Source organism: Anguilla rostrata, chromosome 1 (assembly GCF_018555375.3).
Source record: "Anguilla rostrata isolate EN2019 chromosome 1, ASM1855537v3, whole genome shotgun sequence".
NCBI classification, from domain to species: Eukaryota; Metazoa; Chordata; class Actinopteri; order Anguilliformes; family Anguillidae; genus Anguilla; species Anguilla rostrata.
The window spans coordinates 58855225-58872989 of NC_057933.1; the positions used below are offsets into that span (position 1 = coordinate 58855225).

General features: G+C 42.8%; 1 protein-coding gene across 1 annotated transcript in view; it reads left to right on the forward strand.

Annotated features, from left to right (window-relative positions):
• The window catches only part of trim71 (tripartite motif containing 71, E3 ubiquitin protein ligase), a 28886-nt gene extending 11160 nt beyond the window's left edge, over positions 1-17726 (forward strand). Inside the window, exons 2-4 of the mRNA XM_064345438.1 lie at positions 6604-6771; positions 10112-10246; positions 11220-17726. Of these exons, the coding sequence (XP_064201508.1) occupies positions 6604-6771; positions 10112-10246; positions 11220-12671 (1755 nt within the window). The 3' untranslated portion in view covers positions 12672-17726. The remainder of the gene's footprint in view (positions 1-6603; positions 6772-10111; positions 10247-11219) is intronic.
• Positions 17727-17765: the final 39 nt, after the last annotated feature.

Genomic DNA, 17765 nt, shown 5'->3' on the forward strand with positions numbered 1-17765 from the left:
TATGAATCTGTACGTGAGCTTGTATGTGTGAGCATATGTGTCTGGCTGTGTGTACCTAGCTACTGTAACTATATTGTGAAGTGTGTTTGCAGTACTACCCCCTACCCTCTCTTTAGGGTTCCCTTTTGTGCTGGTCTTTGCCCTCTACTCTTCAAAATATACAGAGGGCTGAACAAGGACCCTGCTTTGGAAAGCTCTCCCAGTGACTTTCATTCTCTGCCTGTTGCAGTGGGTGCTGAGTGTCAGGTCTTTCTGTCAGCTTTAAAACGTTTGAGTGAAGCACAGTGGACTGTTTGGCGTTTTTTTGTAGGAAACCTGATTGTGGAAGAGCAGTTAAGTTTAAATGCAGAGGAATGGGACACCCTGTTCCTCTCAGAGGAGACACAGTAGGTGGACCAGGACAGAAAGCTAGTACATGGCCTAGTCATGGTGACTCAGTGAGTGAAACTAGCTATGCCAGACATGAGAAACCACACAGCTTGATTAGACAGATGGTACAGGGAGATGTAACATATACAGTAGAAACTGCACCATTTGATAAGCCAGGCAACGACAGGAGCTTTAACAGACAAAACAAACTACACAACTGAATCAGACAGGGGAGACCCTCACAGGAGACAGGCAGGCAGACAGACTCTGGGGTGGTTAGAGAGGTCAGAGAGAGGCCAGGATAACATCTGTCTATTTAAAGTTTGTACCTACCGTGCACTGTTTTTCCCTTGTCCAAGTATTGCTGTTATCGGTAGATAAACTTTTGCCCTGTTAAGTGACCTGTAATGTACCAACTATGCGTGTGCCTGTGTATGTATGTGAGTACATGGCTAATGGCATTCGTATGCATTTCTGAGCGTGTGTGCGTGCATGCTCACGTAGGGGGGTCACCCCCAACCTTCATTTAGACTTCATTCAGACCCTGTCTCTGTCACATTTTTAAATAAAAGAAAATTGGAATAAATCCTGATTTATTGTACAGTATCCCCAAAAGTATGGGAACAGTAGAGTGAAATTTGTTATTTTTGCTATATACTTAAAGCAGTTAGATTTGAGATGTAAGAATGTGAGACAAAAGTACAGACAATCAGCTTTTATTTCAAGGTATTTACATTCATATATGTTCTACCATTTTACAAAAGCAGCCATTTTTGTGTTAAGTCCCTTCTTTTCATACTGAAGGAGTTTTTACTCTTCCAGGTTCTCCTCTTCAGGATCTATATGTGTTACCTGGCCAATGGTGCAAAAGTGGAGAGATTAAAGTGGAGTTTTAGTTGTTTTTTGTGATAATTTACTAAGAGCAGAGCAGTTGTAATAACAGTAAGATGTATGTGAATCCAGCTCTTTCATGAATAATTTACCTCATCCATTTTGTACTTAAACACCTGAGGACATCTATGTGACATGGACTTGATTAAAGTGCAAGCCGTTTGATTTGCCCCCCCATAAATAAAGATTAAATGAACGAACGATAAAGTGAACCATTTCACATGTCAGCTTGATGTCACGTGGCAACTTTACTCTTAAGCACTGGCCAGTGTTAAAAACCGTTCCTTCGTTTTTAATGCACTGAGACCAACATTTTGAGCTTGCATTCCTCTCCCTGTCTTTGAGAAGTTTTGAAAGTGTAGATGTTCAGGACCTGTAAAGTGTCTTTGTGACAGTTTTCTGTAAAAAGCGCTATACAATTAAAATTGAATTGAATTGAACCTTGGCGGCTTTAGTTTATTTTAAGACTGTCATACGATTCACGCAGGCAACATTTCTGTCAGCAGAAATAACCTTTATTTCGGTAGCCATGCTGAAGAACAGGCACTTCTTTCATGCGATCTGAACTTCACTCTGCCTGCCTCACTCAGTGAATTTATTTCTCAGTTTCTGCCATCATGAAGCCACCTGTAAGAAACAGATAAAATGTGAACAGATAGGTACATTTGAACAGTGTTCTATTTTAGATCTGATGTAGCATTTCCAGGCTGTGGCAGTGAGGCAGTGTTTTTGTTAGGTCTGTGAATGGCACTGTGTTCCCTCTTACATCGGCTCCAGTCAGAAGACAGAGCTGGGTGGCAGCAGGGGCTGGGATGCGGGGGGAGGTCTGGGGGGGGGAGATGCGGCTGCTTTTTGTCAACAGGATGCCCTCTCACCCCCCCCCCCCATCCCTTTAGCCTTAACACAGGCTTGACCTCTGTACAGCCTACTACTATTCAAAGCTGTGAGAAGTCCTTGGAGAATGCTTGTTTTAAAAGTGGGTAACTGGAGTTAAATTGGGACTCTAGGCATATGTGCAGCTGTTCCTTACAGAGCACTGTCACAGATCTAATTAGCATCTGATCTAGCCTTTGGTAGGACTGTTATGTGAAGGGGTCATGCTTGTATTCAACATACTGTAATTTGTGATTTCACTCCTCTGATTGAAATGAATACAGCCTTTATGAGATGTGACCAGCGCATTAGAGAAATTGCTTTAGCATTTTTTTTTTGTGTGTGTTTTCCATGTGCTGGAAAAAGAGGGCAGGAAGCAAGAAACTGTTTATAGAAGAAAAGGAAATATTGGAGATGGAGGTGGCTGATATTGTACTGTCACTGTCTGACTAGCAATGAAATTCTTTTAGTGCAACCCACTTGTTGGAACATCAGATGTAGGAATAACCCTGATGTTGTAATGGAAAAATTGTAGAATAAATGGTTTCTAAGAAGGAATCAGGTAATTTAATTTTATTTCATGATCATTTCATGCTTCAGGACTGCACGACACTGTGGCTAACACAAGTTCAGATGCAGCATGGTATTGGGGTTTGTGTGCTATAAATGTTTGTGTATGTAATGTGTTGCTTGTAAGAATCAAATTGGTGTGACAGTGCAAACTGTAAAATTGCACCGTCAAAGGGGAAACTAGCCATCACAAGGGGTTTGTGCACATTCCTGCAAATGTGCATGAAACTGTGTGTCGCACAAACATGCACACAAGCTGTTCATGTACTGTGGTGGTTGTTTTTTCTTCAATGAAAGCACTCTACTTTTTATTTTGAATTTGGAAAGTTGATGTTTACGCAATTGGAAATAATGAACCCTGTCAGGATGCAGTGGGCATGGTCATTCACCTTGTATTATTGTCATTTCTAATGTGTTGAATTTATTTTCTTGGTTGCATTGTTTATTGCAAACATGCCCTGGTCTTATGTAGGGCAATTTACAAAGCTTTTATTGAACATATTACACATTCACACAGGAGGATTTGAATTGAAGTGCCCTTTTCAGTGCACTGCTCAACAGAAGTGTCCCACCGGCGATTCAGACCTGCAACCCCTGGCTAGAATACCCTGTTCTCTAGGCTGCCATGCCTCACTGCTGCAGTTAGGTCAAGTGTAGATGGCTCTGTCTGTGGAAGTTGACCCAGTTTGCTAGTGATAGGTTTGGACAGGGTGATGTAATCACTATATAGACCTGTTGACCAACCATGCTTCTCTGCACAAATGCCAGGGGCTGAGCCTCAAGAGCAAAGCAGTATTTAAGTTCCTATTCATTTGGTATTGCCTTTGTAAGGTACTCTCTTAGCAATTGCAATGAGAAACGGGAATTGGAGATATGGTTTGTTGTCAATTTATTCATGTTTATCATTCAGTTTAATGCTTCACATTCGGTGGAAGATTTTATGAATATATGACTATAAATTCCAGCCTTTGCTGTTACATCATTTGCCATGACAGCATTGTTAATCATCTGTCATGACTGTGGTAAATGATAGTAAAGGGATCATTTCATTTTTTTGTGGAATCCCTTCTGTTCTAGTTCCTGATAGTACTGAATTGTATGACATTACGTCCTAGCAAGATGCTAAATATATAGGCATTAATATTTAATGAAATACAGATTTATGGATAGTAGGCTGATATATCAAGATAAAAACATTTATGTTGTCATGTTTTTTACTGTTTTGTGCTGATTCAATCCATCAGAAATAGACTTTATTTTACTCAAATATGATGCACTTCAATTTTGATTAAAAACTATTCAGTGTAAATAGTTTACATTATTGAAGTACCAAAGGATGCAAAGATTTCAGCTGTTCGGCATGGAAACATGCTGTATTCTAATGAAACTGTTCAATTTTTAAAAAATGCTTGAAAACAATGTGAAAGAAATAGCAGAAACAGGAATCTATCTCTTTTAGCAACAGGAGACGGGAGCATGCATAAAGTCAGCCCGTTGATGCCACTGTAGGAGGACGGGAGCGTTACACAATGGGACCGGAGCCCCAGTCCTCTGAGATACCTCAGGGCCTCTGGCTATGCTGCCGCTGCTGTTGTAGCGGTTAGCACAAGAGAGGCTAGATGTGGTTCAGCTGTGGGTCATTTTCACCTGACCTTAGCCAACAGCTCTATTTAAAAACATTTTGACTGAAAGGAAAATGAACACAGCATATCCCCTAGGGTTTAATCGACTTAGGTCAGAAACTCAAAAGATTAATTTATTTCCAGCATAGACCCTTTTATGAAAAGTGCGTGTGTGGTGGTTTTGTCTGTAATCCTTCACAGTTGGTTGGAAGGAAGATGCAGGTCTAAGCTTTTGGAGGTTGGCTGGTCATGGAGGCCTACCTAAGGCCAATGAAAACTTTTAGTTCACCACTGCATTGATTGGCTGTCACTTCCTGACTCACCCAGTGACATTCAGCTTCATCTTCCTTTTCTTAGATCCTAGCACTTTATGTGTGGAACACTTAAATTAGGCTAAATGCAATGCTGGTTGGCAGGACAAAGAGCCTTTATCTCTGCAGGGAGGTGGTCTCTTTTAGAGGTGCATCATATGAAAAAAATCTTGCTTCATTGTGGTCATAAAAGATTTCCACACCAAGGAGTAATGTTCATCCAGTTTTTTTTGTACTTTAAATTACACTCAGTTATAATGTAGTGGTTTTCACCTCCTCTGTTGTTGCCTAGCTTTGTTCTTGGGATGCAATCACCGGTTTGGTTATATTTCTGTTATATCACTTTCTTATTTTCGCCATAGTAGTGGTGTGTTGGTGTATCTGGACCAATCCATGGATCTGACTGAAAACATTTGCTGAGCATGATTCTGGTATGGAGAGAGAATGTCAAGATCAAAATTGCAGCTATGGCAATGTTGTTTTGAGAACTCAGAGTGGTTGCATACAAGGTTGCTGGGAATATGAACAGTTTTGATTCTGATCAAATTTCTCTCCTCTTCCATAATTATAACAGTAAATCAAACATTTATGTGGGAACATGAGATACAAGTGCTGTTTGCTTTGACCTTAACTATTTGTAATAAACTGCAGTTTTCACCCCCATGTGTACACATTAGCATTCGCTGGAATACACAGAAAACCAGCTTCTGTATTGTGTACAGTTAAAAAAGTGACATAAATTCTCTACTCAAAGTTAAGTGCAAACCACTCTCCATGTTAGCTTCAGTACATTCTCTTACTGAGCTGTCTGTTGAATGAACAAAAGTTGTTCTATCTGTTTCTACTGTTGAGAAATTGTCTTGCGCAAAAAGACTGGACAGCTTGAAGATAAGTATACATCACAGTGGCTGCTATTAGCATGTCACAACAAAGACAACTAATCACTGTCTGACAGTCCAATGACAAAATAAACAATAACGATTTATTTTAAAATAGCGTATATAATTGATAGAATAGCACTCTTGAAGAGACAAATTGATGGATGCACCGGGGCTAAGCAGTATTTGGCTCAGTGTTTTGACTGTTACTATGGAAATGTTGACATAGTTAACACACCACACCCGTCGTTTGTCTGACTCCGTCGCAGTAATGCCTTTGAATGCTTATAAGATAAATGTATATCTTTAAATCTCTGCAGTGTAAGCCTTTTGTCCTTGGCGTTTGGCCAGTGGTAACTAGTTGTAATGCGGTGCTGGGCTTTCAGATTCACTCCTGCAGGGCCTGGAGGGTGGGAATATATCCTGCCTGAAAAGGATTTTAATTCTCCCAAGTTTTTCTTCATCATTTTGTGTGTCTACGTGCAAGCCTGCATGTCTGCATGTTAAACTATATGTGTTCTTACCTCCTATGTATATCAAATGTATATATGTGTTCTGTTATATTTTACATAAACATTGATGCTGGATCCAGTCAGCTATATCAGCTAGCCTCTATAGGAAAAATAAGCACATCTGTACAAATACATAAAAATTGAGTAGCTATAAGGTTTCAGTCACGGTGTGCTTGTGGTTTTTGCAGAATGGGACTCAGTAAGTGCTGGAGGAGATTCAGAGATACAGTAATGTGTTCCACTGGGTTAGGGGGCTGAACCAGCCTGCACCTGTGTGCAATGATTACAGTTTTCCACAATTACCAAGAGTTTCAGTTAAGGGTCTGTCAATTTCTTACAACTTTTTTGTATTTGTTCAAAGTGATTAATCGCTGTCTGGGTTTTTTAAATAATGTCTTCAGTTTTAGTGCGTTTTTAGTTGGCCCTGACTTGTTTGTGTGCAATAAAGGATATCTGGGATTTTTCCAGAATGTTCTGATAACCTGCTTGCTTTAGTGTCAGTGTCCTCACTGTGAGAGACAGCCTCTGCCCCGCCCTGAGAGCTCGTTTTGAAGTCCTCCTCTCCTTCCTGTCCCAGGTGTTCCGCTTCTTCTGTGACACGTGCTCCGTGCCCATCTGCAGGGAGTGCAGCGTGGGGCACCACATGGGCCACAGCTTCATCTACCTCCAGGACGCCCTGCAGGACTCCCGCTCCATCACCATCCAGCTGCTGTCTGACGCACAGCAGGGCCGGCAGGCCATACAGGTGGGCCCGCTGCACATACACACACACACAGACAGAAACACATATATGCACGTGGACACACACACACATGCACGCATATGCATGCACATGCACACACACACATACACACACACCTGCACACACGTGCAAACATGCGCATCCCTACATTCTTGCGCACACACACACACACACCTGCTCACATGCATGTACACACGCACACATACACACACACACGTTTGCAAGAACACAGAGATGCGTAATACGGGTCTACATATTGCCACATACTAATACACATACACACACAGACAAAGACACATACTTACTGAGAGGAAATTATTACACAATAAATTCATTTGGTTCCCATATCTCATACATCAAGCTAGGGAGCCGAGACAGTTCAGGAGAGACTGCTGTGTGTAAATGGCCCTTTGTTCTGTGGAGTGTTCAGTGCAGCCTTCTCATCATGTGCGTTATTTTCCAGGTACAATGTACTGTTATAAGATAATAGAATGCACACCCCATCTATAGAGCATATGGCTTGAAAAGCAGCTGGACAACTCAGCTCTCTGTGTTATCAGCACATTACAGCCGTCACGTGTTTACCTCACAGTGTTTCTGTGAATGCAGTGTCTGAAAGACTAATTCAGTTTGTCTGCTGTGGGGAATCTTTTTTTTTTTTTTTTGGGCTGATTGGAGTGACAAAGGTGCTCCTCAAAGAATGAGAGGAAATAGAAAATTGAAGCTTGAAAAAGACGCCACCACTTGTTAATTCTAGTATACCAGTTATAGTCAGTTTGTATAAGTTCAGAGAAATGTGATTACTTGCAGTACGTCGACCTGTATTTCGCAGTTTTGCAAGCCTGGAAATTCCCTTGGTTACTTCGCTGTGCTTAATGATATAGAATATCCCTGTTCAGAAGATATTTCAATGGAAGCATTTTGCTGGACTGCATGTGTATCTGTCGAATGCTCATGCTTATTAGAGCTGGTAAGCTGGCAGACTCTGGCTCCTCCCTTTATAACTGTGTCCACATTTCAGGGGACTCTATGAAGAATTGATTTAGTGTTGGATGCTGCAAAATGGAACATTTTACTGAGCAGTGTCTGTGCACGCATTTGGAGATATATGCATTTATACAGCTGCAGGTTTACTGGCAGAGTTCAGATTGATTGCTATGCTGAAGGGTACAACTGCTCACCTGGGAACAGGACCGCTGGTAATGACCACTACGTCACTCTACTGCCCAAATAGATGCAACAAAAAATAATAATTCTAAAAAAAGGAAACGACAATGTGAAGCAGACATATGATGGGGAAGGGCTGAACAAGCAGGCTGTTAGGGAGCAGAGCAGTGTAGCGTGTGTGTATGAAGGGAGACTGTGTGTGTGTGTCTGTCTGTCTGTGTGTCTGCGTGTCTGTGTGCACGCGTGCTTGTGTATGCGTGTGTCTCTCTATGTGTTTGTGTGGTTGGAATATTCATGTGTACACAACATCGGTGTAGCTGTGTGAGAGAGAAACGACAGAAAGGAGACGTGCATTCTCTCCATAGTGGTGTAAGTTTCCAGATCTTTCCCCTCTGTTTCTCCCTCTTCAAAAGGAGAAATGAGGAGGAAAGCGCAGAAAGAGAAGCCAGAGGCATTATTGTGTGTGCAGCTTTTGTAAATCTGAATTGTGGGGTTTGAAAGGAGCTGATGAGATGGTGGCAGTTGGCACACAGGCCCCACCCCCTCCCTCTCCTGGGGGGGTTAAATTAAGAAGGGTGGGGGAGGCCGCTGGGCTAGCTGACAGTTTGTATTGTGGGGGGTGATGGGCAGAGATGGGTCATTAGTGAAGGACAGAGGAAACGTTTCTGTCGCCCTCTTTCAGAGGCTGGGAGAGGCAGGAGGGGCCATGGGGGATAATGCCCTGGAGAATAGCCTTCACATCAGCCTGTTGTCAAGGAGATAAGAGGAAGCCAGCTGTGCGCTGGCAGGGGGGTCGATTGAAAAGAATTGTAGGAATACGTCCACCTCTCATGCGTCACACCCAACCCCCAGTCAACCACACTGCCACACGAACGCACAGACACATCCCCACGCACAAACACACACACATACACACACATGCAAATACAAGCACACACACACGCATGCACGCACAAACATGCACAAACACACACACACAAGCACACAAACACACACACACGTATGCACGCATTCACACACCAAGACACATTCCCACACTCGTATGCACACCCACCCACTTGTTAAATCTTTCTAATATATGGGGGGGGGGGTAGCTCATGTTTCAGGGTACGGAACTGCATTGCATGGGTGACCGGTTTTAGACTCATGCTGTGTCTAGGTAATCCTGTTATTCCACAGGGTTAATCAGCCTTGTGCTTATGGACTTGCAAGCATACGCTGGAGTTAAACAAAGTAGAGGGCTTTGAACATAAAACGCCATTATAAATAGACCTAGTCTGCAAAAACCGCATTTCATCCCACCAAATCTCATTTACAGGAATTCAGCTCCTTTCTCCTTGGATACAATATTATCTGTTCCAACTATCTGAGAAGGGCATGTTCCAGGGGGAGAACAGCAAGATAGACTTTGTGCTGTGGACATATACACATTTCACTAAACGTGTGTATCTGTTAGCTGTAACTATAACTTTGGGTAAAATAGTTTTATGCATTTCTATGTCCATAATGGACCACTTAACTGGCCTCTGACTCCTTGGGTTTTGCCCAGCCTTTTGGTCATTTAATCATGATGTATTGTCAGTGAGGTTTTGAAATGATAGTAAGGTGCTAGTATGGCTGTCTGGCACTCTAAAACCACAGCGGATTCTTGTCAATTGTGTCTCCAGTGATGGTGCCACCGCCCACTGTAACATACCCTAACTCACTCGTTTTAAGGGTAAACAGCCACGCATGTAAACAAGTCAAAGTCGCTTCCTCTCTGAGCACATTTCCACACACTGCCACAAGTATTATCTCCTGTGACCTCTGACTCTGAATCTGCAGCCTGCCAGTGTGGTAGACCAAGCGGAGGCCTTGCCCCCTCCCCCCTTTGACTATGTCAGCCTGTTACCGTCTTAGTCACACAGCTGCTGCTGGTTCTATGTGAATGTTAAAATGATTTTCTGATACATGTTTTATGTCAACAGGATGATTCACTTGAAACTGAAATTTTACTGCTTCTTACTTGACAGGGAAGAACAGATCTGTTGGGGGCCCCCTGAAATAAGTGCTTTTAAAGTTTAAGGAAGTTGCATTTCTATCCCAGCTTTTTCCGCTGTGGTAATAGTGTCAGAGGGTTACATAATGCAGACAGCTGTGCTGCCTGTGAACAGACCGTTTCTCTCTGCTGTTTCAGCTGAGCATCGAGAAGGCCCAGGCCATCGCTGAGCAAGTGGAGATCAAAGCCAAGGTGGTGCAGTCAGAGGTGAAAGCCGTCACGCTGCGACACAAGAAGGCCCTGGAGGAGCGCGAGTGTGAGCTGCTGTGGAAGGTGAGTGCAGGACTGAATGAGCGTACTGAGTGTGTCACACTAATACCTGCCCCCAAGGAAACGCTTTTTTATGTTCCTATGTTCCTGTGTACATGCCTGTGTGTCTGTCAGTTTCAGCGGATCTATTCTCTTGGCATAGCATACAGATAGATGTGCACCGTCTAGCTCCAGTACAATTTATTTTTATAAGGGTACTTCAGTGGTGTCTGTGAAATGACTGTGTGTGCAGGCTCTAATAGATAAGTGCATTTAATAACAAAATTAAGCAAAGGAAGTCTTTGTCACAGTTCGCACTGCAGTGTTCTTTTTATTAGCAAAGGGGGAGAGGGATGGTCTGTTAAAGGATATTTTTTAAATTATTTATTTATTTATTTATTTTATTTTTTTAAGTCTTCTGTCTAGCGACATACTCTAAACACAGATTGTTTTATTTGAAAAGGGATTAAATTAGAAAACATAAACATTAAATAAAAAATGCCAAGCCTGTGTATAGAATCTGTTCCTGGTAAGTGGAATATAATCTTTTTGGTATATCCATTTACGTGGACCCTCCTATGTTAAGCCCTGAATTAAGGTTATATTTCTGTTACTGGAATTTGAACAATACCTTCTTTCATGTGGTACTTAATGAGGGTCAGATGGAAATGGCAGTGGGCAAATGGTCACCCTCCATCTTGCTGAAACCACACAGTGAGTCCAGTGATTCCACTGGTGTCACAGTGGGGAGACTCTCTCTGCCCCAGGCAGCTTACTATTGACATGCCACCCTGTAACTACTCCTGTCTAGTGCCTCAACCCAAGCAGAACTGTGATTGATTAGCACTTGATTTGGCAACCTACAGGCAGACCAGGTTTCTCCTGTAAGTTAATGTGCTTCTTACCCAGGTGTCGTCGACTTTGTGTCTGTAGTGCAGATAAAAGCTTATGTTTTCCGGACCGTTCTTTATTGATGCCTCTCCCATTCCCTGATCAGGTGGAAAAGATTCGGCAGGTGAAGGCCAAGGCCCTGTACCTGCAGGTGGAGAAGCTACACCTGAACCTGAGCAAGCTGGACAGCACCATCACCACGGTGCAGCAGGCTCTTGAGGAGGGCCACGGCATGGAGATCCTGCTGGCCCGCGAGCGCATGCTCACCCAGATCCAGGACCTGAAGGCCCTGCGGGGGCTTCTGCAGCCCCAGGAGGATGACCGCATCATGTTCACCCCCCCGGACCAGGCCCTCCTCATCGGCATCAACTCCATGGGCCTCATCAGCAGCGGAGCCTTTGCTCCCATCACCAAGGCTACTGGCGAAGGCCTGAAGAGGGCGCTGCAGGGCAAGGTGGCCTCCTTCACCGTGGTGGGCTACGACCACGACGGGGAGCTCCGGCTGTCGGGTGGGGATGGGGTCTCGGCCGTGGTGATGAGCCCAGACGGGACCCTGTCTGTCGCCGACGTGACGGATCACCAGAACGGCTCGTACGGCGTGAGCTACCTGCCCAAAATGGAGGGAGAGCACCTGGTCTCCGTGCTCCTCTGCAGCCAGCACATCGAGGGCAGCCCCTTCAAAGTGCTGGTGAAGTCAGGCCGCAGCTATGGGGCCATTGGGCTGCCCGTGGCCTCCTTCAGTGGGGAGGGTGATGGGGATGGCCAGCTGTGCCGGCCCTGGGGTATCTGTGTGGATCGGGAGGGCTACGTGGTGGTGGCAGATCGCAGCAACAACCGCGTTCAGATCTTCAAGCCCTGCGGAACTTTCCACCACAAGTTTGGCACCCTGGGGTCTCGCCCCGGCCAGTTCGACCGGCCTGCAGGCGTGGCCTGCGACTCTCAGAGGAGGATCATTGTGGCCGACAAGGACAATCATCGCATACAGGTGTTCACCTTCGAGGGCCAGTTCCTGATGAAGTTCGGAGAAAAGGGTTCCAAGAACGGGCAGTTTAACTACCCCTGGGATGTGGCCGTCAACTCGGACGGCAAGATCCTGGTCTCGGACACCCGCAACCACCGCGTCCAGCTCTTTGGCCCAGACGGCACGTTCCTGAACAAGTATGGATTCGAGGGGGCACTCTGGAAGCATTTTGACTCCCCCAGGGGTGTGGCCTTCAATCAGGAGGGCCACCTAGTGGTGACGGACTTCAATAACCACCGGCTGTTGGTAATCCGCCCGGACTGTCAGTCTGCCCGCTTCCTGGGTTCGGAGGGCACAGGGAATGGGCAGTTTCTTCGTCCGCAGGGGGTCGTCGTGGATCAGGAGGACCGCATCATCGTCGCCGACTCCCGAAACCACCGCATTCAGGTGTTTGAGCCCAATGGCAACTTTTTATGCAAGTTTGGGACCCAGGGAAACGGATTTGGGCAGATGGACCGTCCGTCGGGGATCGCCATTACTCCGGACGGAATGATCATCGCCGTCGACTTCGGCAACAACCGAATCCTTGTGTTCTGAACCCACAACACCACTCTTTTTGTTTGGAAAAATAAATCTGAAGTAGGGGAGAAAGCATTACAACAGGAAAAAGGGATTTTAAGGTACACATTGGAAAAATCAGCCATTGCTTCTGGTGAGAGTGTCCAAAGTTTGAGAGAATCATTTTTGGTCATTCTTTTCTCGTGTTGATCCCTCTAACTCATCATATTTCTGGATTTTCACAGGCTGTGTGTGATCAAATATAGTTCTGTGTATCCATCAGTAACCTGCTAGACAAAACACTCTCAATGTCCATGTGTACCTTAAAATCTTTTTTGCTGAATCGTCTCAGGGAATTTTTTTGCATTCTTGAAAGAGTTTATTCTCTGCATCTACCTCATCTAACTCATTTGAATGTACTTTGTGTTTGTTGTGCAAAGATTTAGTCCGTAAAAAATTTTATAAAGAAGAAAGTAAAATGTCTACCTCAGTTCTTTTTTATTTAAGAGAAAAAAGAAAATGGTTTGGTTTATATTTGCACAGCTCGCACAACTTTTCTACATTGTTACTGTGCACATGAAGCAATTTAAAAACCTCTATATTGCTGACAATGTTCAGACACAAGGCCACATGTTTAGGACAGAATGAGTGTAGAAATTTTGATTAACCTACTATTTTGGTGCGTGTTGTTCATTGATATTTTATTATAAATAGGTCTCCATTTACTTTATAACTTGACATAACTCTCAGACATTTGTATACAAATGTTATTTACTGGAAACTGCAGCTCTGTTCAACCCACGTCATACTTTACTACTGGTACTGGTACTAATACAGTATTGCAGTAGAAATAAGACGATTAATTAACAGGCAGTATAAACGGTTAACTCCGGTTAACGGTCTTCACACAGCTTTAAAAAAACCATTTTGTTAATTACAGTGTTTTAATCTTATCGTTTATCTTGAGTATGACCCTCATATAAAGACAAGCCTTTAAAGAATATGATTGGCATTACCAATGTCATTGATAAAGTAGTACAAATAGTGTAAACCCCAAAGAATGCGCCTTCTCTCTGTTTGCAGCGCACCTTACTAGAGAGAATGAATGACTTTCACAAAGAAACAGATGTTTCTTTTAACTGTCTTTCTGGAAACTTGCCAAAAATGTTTTATTTGGTGAGGAGGATTATTGTTGTATGAAGATTTCCTCAGGTTGCCTGAATGAACCAGTATCTAGAGCACAAGGGTGCATTTGCCAACATGTAGTTCTCAAGACTGCCGAAAGAACAGCCAGCAGGCTTACACATGTAATGGGCTGTGGGAGATTTTTGGATTTAATCCGAACCTTGTAGCACTGTGGAGTACATTTATATTTATTGATTTCCTTTAAAGTCTAGAAAGACCAGGCCTATAATGGTAGTCTGGCTCAAGGAAAATACCAAAGTTAGAATAGCAGCACAAACTACTTCTTAAGGCTGGCTGATCAACTTTTTAACTTTTGTCTTTTTAAAATAACTGTTGACTGTTTGGTCGTGCCCCCCGACTCCCACCAGAGAAGTACTTTTGATCAGTTGAGCAGAGACATGAATTGTTTGTTCATGTCTTAATCATTAGAAGTATGAAAGTAGAAGTATACTTTTGAAACGGGACATTAATTTATTTTTAGTCAGTTGGAATTTGGATATGGTTAGTCCAGTTAAAATAAGAATCATAGCATAAAATAAAAATAAGAAACATGGCACTCACATGGATTTTGCAAGAATTTCTCGGCCCTGCATTGATCTGTGTGCCTTTTTCTCTTTAGTCAGAAATTTTGTCCTGTCTGGCTCATTTAGGTTTGTGTTTGCTGTTGATTTAAGTAAGCAAGCAGGAATTTAAGTCATTATCTTTGTTATGTTAAATATATTTTCTGTTTGTTTTTCATTTCCAGAAGGGTTCAGGTTGTGCACTGTAAATGGTTTATTTCAGGTGGTTTTACGTCATGTTAAACACTGACGGCACTAAATGATTACAATTTCACTGGCTGCTTCTGCACCACAGCGCTTTAAGACCCTGGATTAAGATTTCTTAGGTTTGAGCTAACTAAAGTTTTTGTGGAGTGGAAAGAAGGAAGAGTTTTCCCCTTTATAATTTAGCTTTAAATCCTAATTTACTGAAAGCCCGTCTTCGGACAAGGCATTTTCTTGAAGTGTTTTAGCTGACTTGGCTGTCCTTCTTTGGCCTGTCACACAGGTTTCGAACAGTTATGGTCCAGAAATGTTGGAAGGCCTGGATTTGTTTAATCTGAAACCAGCTATGCAGGATCTGCCATTCTTCATGTCTGAACTCTGTATGTGGAAATACCTACATTGGCGAGTAGCAGGAAAGCAGGTCATACTCACCTGGCCACACCAGGCATGCTGCATGGAGCGCAGTGACTTATTGGCATGCAAACACTTAAGTGTAATTGGAGGAACTGCCCTTCAAATTACTACAGGGGGTGGGTTCAGACGTTTGTGCTCATTGTTGTGCCTTTTATTGTGGAAGGAGGATAATGAGTAAGGGTTTTTCAGTGCAGTTCTCATCATAGTGGAAATGGTGAGGGCTGGATGGTCAGAGTTTCTGAGATCAGGTTATGTGACTGAGTTGGAGAAGTGAGCTAGTTATGAGAGGATTGGTTGATGATTACTATATGGCTTTGAGCACCTTCTTGGTGTCCTCCTATTAGGCTAGATCGAAGTCTCATCAAACAGTAAAGTATCTCAGCATCTTTTTCTGCTTCACTGACCCTACTTCATCTTAAGCACAATGGCATCTCATTGGAATGAATGTATAAATGTGGATCTGGCATTGATGCAATGAGAACAGTAAAATACTTTTGAAGTTCAGTCAGGAGACTTTTGAATCAAGTAAAGGATGTTTGACACCTATTTACCAAGTAAGTAGCACATTGTGGAATTGTGATGAAGCAATACAGAACACAGAAGCCCACTGATTCAAACAGACTATCTGAAACAAGGGTTCTGAACCCTGGTCCTGGTGGAGTGCTGGGTCTGCTGGTCTTATTACATGACACTCAAGGTATCGTTAAAGCAGGTTACTACAGTTAATTCAGTTCAGCTGGCTTACTGGGCCTGAATTGGTTGCTGATTTTAAGAGGAAAAGAAAAACCACCAGACCCTGTGGCTCTCCAGGATCAGTGTTTAGAACCTTTAATCCTGACTGGCACGATCCTTCTTGTTTCAGTATTCACATACATGTTAGCTCTGCTTTCATCTTGTGAAATTTGAGATCATTAGGTCTTCACTCTATGAGAGGTAAAAAAAAAAAAAAAAGTATCTCAATTAACAGCATTTGTAGAAAAATATGGCTGTAAAAAAAGTATGTTGTGCGTGGCTTTGAATATTAGTGTCTTCTCCCTTAGATAGATGGCTTTACATGGCCCAGGCTGCATTTAGCATGTGCCTTAACACTGCTGCAGCTGGATGCAGGTGGCTTTAACTCAACACTGATGCAGTGCAGCATGCATGGCTACACTTGCAAGAATCTTTTTAGTCTTAAGATAAGCCTGACCTTTTTAAGCACGTGCTTAATCAGTGTACTACCCTTAAAACACTTCTTTAAATTAAACTGACCACCATTACTTAAGGGCATTTAGGAAGTTGTAGCTGCTTGGTGTTTTATCAGTGTTGAATGTGTAGCTGTCATAGTGACATTATTTGGGAGTGTATAGTGTTGATCTGATCTCATAATGTTAACTAGTCGAAGAGAAAACCAAAATGATTTAGAAATTTGCTGCTTTCTCTCCTTGACTTGAGCAGATAATGTAAAATTCTGTATTAAGAGATGACTCATCATTAGACCTTAGAACAGCCAGCTTTGTCTTAATAAAGCCCAATGCCACTATAATGGCTTTTGAGTACATCGGTCAAGCTGAGTATCACTCTGAAAATGTAATTTAGAAGCCGTGTACAGGTGACTTGGCCAGCAGAGCTGTGTGTTATTCTGATTATTTTCTTTCCTGTCATATGGGTTTAATACCCACCCCCTTGTTCTTTTTCCTTTTATGGATAAAAAGATGAGTAAAGTATACCAGCTCATACTTGCATGGTCTTAGACCCTTTTTAATGATTGTATCATCTTAAAAATCTATATAAATAAAAAAAAGAAAAACTCAGGTAGCTTTCCAGAGCTTTGATTTGAAGCTCAATCAGTTAAATGTTTGTGTCCTGTAGTAACATAAGTAATTCTTCTGTTATTTCTTTGTCCATATATACCTCTTGATGAAACAAAAGAGAATTGTTTTGTAAAATTGTGTTCAGTCTCACTTTCTCCAGATTACCTCTGTTCAATTTATGAATATACAAAAGATTGTGACAGCCATGGAACTAACAGCTGTATTGTTTTTGAACCTGGATTAAATGTTCTCTTTTTTTGTCATACCACTAGACAGCCAAGAGCAGATCATCTGGGTAGGAAGCTTTTTGATTGCGGTGACAAAAACAGTCCTCCTGACCGTCCATCCAAAGATAGATGCAGGCAAACCTGCTATGAAGGGGGAGTTTAAAATGTTTAAAGACTCGAGATTTGATAAATCTACTTTATTACACTGTATTATCCTTAAAGGTAGGCTTTAAGTCTGGTAGCTATTTGGTACCGCCCCTTCCTAGCCCCTAGTAATCTGGAAAAACATTTCCCAGAATGCACCTCTGACCTCTTGGCTGTTGGTGGTGTGTTTCAGGTAAACAGAAATCCACTGAATGTATCCTCATGACAGTCCACAGAGAGGCTGTCCTGTGACCGCCTGTGTTTAGCTGACTGTGTCCTTGCCTCCCAGGAGGTCTGCACCCAGGCTGGGAGGTTAGATATTTTTAAGAGAGGGGGGTGCTGGAAGTGTTCTCAGAGGGCACAGTCCAGTTCCCCCAAGTCCCCTCCCAGCTTCCTCTCAGGGCTGACTGGAAGCAAAGGTCTCAGATTCACTCTGAATCAGGTGAAGGAGAATAATGTATGTTGGTTGTCTGCAACCATCTCCTGCTGTCTTTGTGGACTTTAAACATTTTCTATGCAGTTTTTTATGTCCTTTGTTTACACATAAATAAAGTTGTATTTCTCGGATCCTGTAAGAGTGCTTTGAGTTTATGCATGTTTTCTTTC